Below are 7,136 nucleotides of genomic sequence, written 5' to 3'. Positions count from 1 at the left end.
AAAAAATTTTTTTTATTACTTAATAAATGAAAAAATAAATAAACTTAGATAAAAAATAAAAAAAATTCGAAATTTTTATAAATTAAAAAAAATATATATTAGAGTAGATTTATTGATTTTAGATTTTATTGATTTTACGTTAGTTTTATTTTATATTATACAAATTGAAATTGAAAACATAAATGAAAACTTCGTATAAATTAATTATATTTGTTGTTGAAAATTTTCCAATTTTATTTCTTCGAGTTGCGCTTGAATCGTAATTTATATTATATATTATAATTATTTAAGAATTATTTATGTTTCGCGTATTTAAAAAGATTTTATGCGCATAAACGAATTAATTATAAATTTTTGCAAATTGTGTTTATTTGCATTCAAATTATATATATATATATATATATATTATATACATATATAGATATATTCTAAGAATCTTTCAATTAAGCGAGAGAATATAAAAAATGAAATTTGCATTTAAAGTGAAGATATAAAATTTCAAACGTACACCAAATTTGCATGAATGTAACAAGATAATCAAATGTATTATACAAAGAGTAAATATATACGATGTGATATAAGTGGCACGTGTGGCCTTTTGTAATTTACAAATAGACGTAGATTAGAAATTACAATAATTTTTTCATAAGAAATAGATATCGTCGAGTCGATTTCAATTTTATGTATAATGTATGAAAAATATATCTAATCTATGAATTAAAAAATGTTTATTTAATTATTTAAATTAAGTATATGACTGAATGAATTATAATGTACGTAGTTTATATCGCGTAATATTTATGCCATAATTAAACGAGTATGAAATTGACAAATGTGTATTAACGATAATGCATATAGATCAAATGCTTTGTTTATAACATCATGGTTGTTATAAAATTCGCAAGCTGATTTAATTAGAAAAGAAAATAAATTTATCAAGATGTCGGTCAATGTTTTATCGAAGTTTGTTTGTATGGGCAATCAGTTTATTAATCGTTTTTTAATTAAAAGTTTTATGTATTACATAATTTTTTATGTATCAAATTATATCGATAAACACGCATGGAAATTTATACATACATATATACGAGTAATAAGAATCATTAGAATTGGATTCTAAGAAAAGGATACTGGTCGAATAGAAAATTGCAGCATTGGATTTATTATATCCGAAAATCATTTAGTTTATAGCATTTTATAATTTTTTTGTTGTATAATATCACAAGTAATATTTGCGGAGAAAAATTAAAAAAAGAAAAATGTTATTTTCAACTATTATTTTTGTCGCATAATGATAACTGTATGTCGTGTTGATGACCTAAATGACGTAAGCCAGAAATAATGTCCTACTATCGATAATAATACTATCGAATGCGTTAAACAATCTTAATATATTTTACATACCTAATAGTATATATATATTTTGTAGTAGTATGTAAAGATTTTTTTATATAAATATTTTTTTTTTAATTTCTTATTGTATAAATATTACGTAATATTACTTGCTTCAAAGAAAAATGGAAGATTATATACATTATTACATTTTGTTTTTTCTTTTTATATCAAATCAATCTTTTGATTAATTTTCTCATAATAATAAGATACCAAAGATTGTTTATAATATTTAAAAACAACGTATGATTATCCAGTGTAATTAATTATTATGTTCTTAAATAGAAAAATTCTTTTTTATGTATAAACTATCTATTATTTTACAACTTATTAAATTGTATGTATCAATGATAAAAATGAAATTTCGATGCAATATGGAAATTGAATTTAATTATAATTCAATTCTAAAAATAGTTTTTATCAAAAAAATAGATTTCTAAAAATAGTTTTGAAATGCAAACTAATCATAAAATTAAATAGTAATGGTAAAACAATTTCCAATAGGAATCGTTAAACGAATGAAATTTATTTTTAACTCAATTTTTTCTTTCGTTCAATTCAATATCCCCAAGTATTTTTTTTTTCCTTTTTTTTACAAGAAAAAGTAAGAGTAAAATGAAAAAATAAAAGTAAGAGAAGTAAAATCTCATAAATGAAAAATGATTACGATATTTTTTACTGATTTCGAATGTAAAATCGTATAAAAAATTGGAATGCGAATCATGTATATATGTACATGATAGAAATTCAATAATTCGATGGGAAGAACAAATTTATAAAGGTACGTAATATCGTTGCATATAATAATAAACATAGGAATCGTTATGAAATTGATGAAGACCATGAAAGAAAATTGATTGATCGATATCGAGGCCATGAGAGAAAATTGTCCGAATAGGAAAACGAGATAGACAAATAGAAATCGATTTGAACGCGAAAAGACCGTTAGAGCTGAGACTTCCGGTAAGGTACAGTCGAGATGGACCTCAAGTTCGTTCGTAAATAACTGGTTTTCGCAAAGTTCAGGGCATCGAACTCTCGTCCTTAGGCGGATACCTCGTGCACACCAATAAAGATGGCAAACACTCGACTAACTGATGATTACGGACATTGTGAATGGATAGGACCACGGATAAGGATTCTATTCAAATATATTCACAGATTTCAGAATCGATATATCTTAATCGCGAAATTTTTAAACGCGAAGTTATTTCAATTGGAATAGAAAACGGGAGGGAGAAAAAGAAAGAGAGAGAAGAGATTAATCGGGACAATTAGTTGGTTTACGATATTAAAACGATTTAAAAATTTTCAATATAAATTTGAAGGCGAAGGAAACAAGATTGTGATGCATCGTAAGGCAGCATCGCATGTGGATCACGAGATGGGAAGAGAATCGTTTCTTTTTGCTCACTGAATGGACGTGTGTAAGAAAGTACGGAGGTCTGAATGCAAGAGCGATATACTAACATCTTGGTGCGTGAGTAATCGAGTCGCGCAGCTGCTTTTACCGGAATTCACCAACGCCAAACAGTCTGGCCCTATTATCTCGAGCAACTTGATTCGAGCCTCTCTGATATCCGGTTTATGGAACGTGATCAAGTTCATCATGACCTCTGCCGATCGTTCGATTTCATACGACCTCGAGCACGGAGATGAACGAAAATGATTTTATTCGTTCGTTTCGAATATATTTTATAACTTTCTATACGTATATATATTATTATATATGCTTATATATATAAATATATATATGTACAAAAAAAATTTCAATTTTCTTGGCTGAAAGGATACAGTATAAAAATTTTTATTCAGAATTTAGAATTGTTATTTTGATTTTAATATTAAGAATTAATAATTCCTAATGCCGGAAATTAATAATAAAACTTAGAAATTTTAGAGAAATAAGTATTGGAATATTTTTATAAACATTTATAAACATATAACTTTTTATTATTAAAGTTTTGTGTTTGTTATTTATAATGTTTCGTATAATATATATATAATATCGATTGGAAAATATATAGATCGATTAATATTTTCGAAATTTTAATTCAATATCAAGCCTTAATGACTAAAAATGATTCATTATATCATATATGATATAATGATTTTGAAATTCATGTAATATCGTTTCAAAATCATGAATACTTACATATTTGTCTATAAAACTTATAGATATTGTTATTTTCGCATTCGTGAACAGTGTTGATTGATAAAAATCCATGAAACGCGATATTGGAGACATCGTGATTTCGTGAATACGATTTTTGTGACTTTTGACAAATACATTGCCAATAATTCCGTATTCGTGAATAGATATATGAATAATATGATAAATTGATAAATTGATATGATAAAATGATAAATTTTAATAACAACGAAATTTAATTCGTTGATAAATCGACGATTTTACGCAGATTGAGATCTTGGAATTATAATGATTTTTGAATCTATAGAAAAGCTATAATAATTTTAATTAATATTCCATATATCAAAATTATTTCCTAATTTTATAGGATTGTAAATTTATGCCTTCGTCGAAATAACTTGTAGTCACTTATAATCGAACGGTACAATTTTGAGAATGAACAGCATATCATATTCAAATTTGACATAATTTCCAAAATATTCGTCAATTTTTTTCTACCAACCTGTCGTATCGTAAAAGAAAAATAAATTGCACGCGATGTTTGAGTTTTTGTGCTTCGTTCGCTTAATGTAAATCAATCCTTGATGAGGAAAAGATAATATATGAATAGCATACCGTAACTAAAGACTAACTAGCATAAAGATGAAACGTATATTGATTCCTAGAAGGTTGAGAGGTAACATGTGTGTTGTACAGTATTGGAATGGATTCTGAAATAACTACCAACAAGATAAGATGAATGAAGGTGAATATGAATGAAAAGAAACGTTCGAAATATTCTAATCGGATAAGATGCGATTTTAAGATGGAATTATTTGGAATGAACTCAATATCGTGATTTTTTCACGGATATTGATGGATATTGAAAAAACCGACTTGACATTTCATTCTCTTCTTCGCTTAATAATTGTGAAATTACTATGAATTTATACGTGATAAGTATACAGTAATTGTTCAAAGTTTTTTGAATAACGAAGAAATATAAAGAATTATAATAAAATTCTGATAAAATAAAATACGATTGTAATATATTTTAAATCATTGGATATATTTAAATATAATTTAATACCTCTTTAAAATTATTTGAAATTATTTTGAAATAATTTGAAATTAAAATTAAAAATATAATATATGTATTTCGCGGAAACGATTATTTTAGTATACTGTACTTTTAAAATAATCTTAGATTTGCATTTTTTCTGATAAATAGAAATCTACGAAATTAATTTGTTTCTTTAAGAATTTAGAATTTAAATTTAATTAAATTAAGCCGAAATCGGTACGTAGATAATACAAGTATACTATATGCAGATAATATATATATATATTATATTTCAACTGCAATAATTTGATTATAAGATTATAAGATTATTTGATATTAAAGATAGAGGTAAAATTCACGTTTTTTGTATTCTATCTTATTTTCCATCGAGAAGAAAAGAATAATAAAATAAAGAAAAATGAAGCAATTTAATTAGATAGAGCCTTACCTTGATCCTATCTTACGATTACGATTATCTATCCATCTAACGATAAGTAGAAAAAGAAAGAAATTCTAAAAATGAAATATCTACTATATGCGACTTACTTTTCTTGCAACTTTTTCTGTCGTTCCTTATCCTTTTTTTTCCGTTTCGGTTTCAAGGCTGGGTCGTACGCGTCTCCTTTCATTTGAAACTTTGCCCTCTGAACAGACAACGTTTTACCCCTGATTTGCGATTTATCCAAGATCTTTAATGCCAAATCCACCGATTCGACCTGAATAAAAAAAAAAGTAAAAAAATGAAAAAAAAAAAATCGTAAAGGTTAATTAAACGCAAGAGATACATCGCGAGGAAGGCGTAGTTAATAACATAAATGACTACAAGTTTCTATTTGGAAGATGAAATAGAGAAAAAATTATGTATTTTTAGAAAGCTACTAATTGGCAAACTTATTCAAATTTTATTTAAATTTTCATTTATTAATTTCCCATTTATAAATATTTATAACAATTATGTCTCAATTTATTCTATCTAAATTCTAAATTCTAACTTCTAAATTCTTTCTATTCTATCTTACTTTATAATACAATTTTTTCTTTTGATTTTACTTATTTTTTTCTTATCTTCTATTCTATCATATTTCCCATATTATCCTATTCTTTCATATTTATTCTATCAATTATTAATTGTTTAACTTTGATTTATTTCATTTGATTTTTTATTTTTCAAATTATTTTATTATTCATCCTATTAAAATTATTTTTTCCGTCTGTTATTAAAATTTTATTATTTTTCATTGAAAAATTTGAGAATGAAAATGTTAGTTTAATAAGAATACTAATTAAGTATTATAAGAGAAAACTAAATGCAAGGCCATTTCAATATCATCATTTATATCATGATTTTATGTCACCAATTAATTTGTCCTCGATGCGCACAAAAAAATTGTTGTTGATTTTCACACAATTCAAATTTTCACGATAATAACAATCGAGCAAAATATTCGAGCAATTTTAATAAGGAGTATACCGTCGACAATTAACGTGTGCTGTAAAATATTATTAATCATCTTTTAATAGCTTGGGAATATCGTTCAAATGATTTTAATTTCAAATCTTGATAAAAGACAAATAAAAAAAACTTAAAAAAAATAAAATTTTTTAATTTAGAATAATATTTTTTTCTCTTTGAATATTATCTTCTGAAATAAAAACTAAAAAAGATGGATAAAAAAAAGAAAATTGCAAATATGATTCGTTGATTTATCATCGAATTCATATGACATTTCTTATCCTTGTTCTAACAGAAATATTGCGTGAAATATTTAAGCGAAAAGAGACAATTATTTATTTATTTATTTATTTATTTTTTATTTTTCTCAGACAGAAAAGTTGCGAGGAAAATAACTGAAATGTATGCAGCTATCGAAATTGTAAAATAATTTCATACCGAAAGATGAAGAAAATCGTTATTATATCTATTCTCTATAGATATTTTAATACACATATTTTAATATACGTGTAATATACATTTTATTCTTTTATAAAAAGCATAATAAAAATAGGAAATTCCAGCTCATACAGCAGAACGGATTGAACCGATAGTTCTGTCAGATTTATTTTCAAACTACGCGTCAGTTTTAATGTTCGATCGAAAAGTAACATTAAAATATTTTTAACCGTGATTTCATATCTTTCAAAGCGGCGAAACATATGAGTTCGTTCGTTGGTAAAAATCGTTTGAAGAAATTGCATATAATCAAATTTATATAGAATCAGAGCTAAATATTATATATTATAAAATTATCTTAATCTTAATTTTAAATAAAATGTTTTTTGAATAAATGTTTTTATTTTTCCGTTTTCATTTTATTATCGAGTTTCTCCTTATTTTTTTTAAAAAATGGAGAAATATATAGGCGTGGTAAACGAGTAATTTCGAATGAATGATTAAATGTATAGGTAAATTTACTGGAGCCAAGTTGAGCGATGATGTAACGATAGCGGAATAGTCTGGTAACAATGGCTTGGAAAAATATTCTTCCACGCTATTCGACTAATAAAAGTCATATAAAAAGCATTCAACATATGTTAAAAATTTGTCTCGTA

At 24.9% G+C, this 7,136-nt stretch overlaps 1 protein-coding gene across 1 annotated transcript in view; it reads right to left on the bottom strand.

The window, feature by feature from the left end:
- The window catches only part of LOC102672242 (HIV Tat-specific factor 1 homolog), a 33,568-nt gene that overhangs the window by 3,364 nt on the left and 23,068 nt on the right, over positions 1 to 7,136 (bottom strand). Inside the window, exon 4 of the mRNA XM_006610822.2 lies at positions 5,133 to 5,302. Within this exon, the coding sequence (XP_006610885.1) occupies positions 5,133 to 5,302 (170 nt within the window). The remainder of the gene's footprint in view (positions 1 to 5,132; positions 5,303 to 7,136) is intronic.

This window comes from Apis dorsata, unplaced genomic scaffold (assembly GCF_000469605.1).
Source record: "Apis dorsata unplaced genomic scaffold, Apis dorsata 1.3 scaffold_78, whole genome shotgun sequence".
Taxonomy (NCBI): Eukaryota; Metazoa; Arthropoda; class Insecta; order Hymenoptera; family Apidae; genus Apis; species Apis dorsata.
This window is presented reverse-complemented; position numbering and strand designations above follow the sequence as displayed.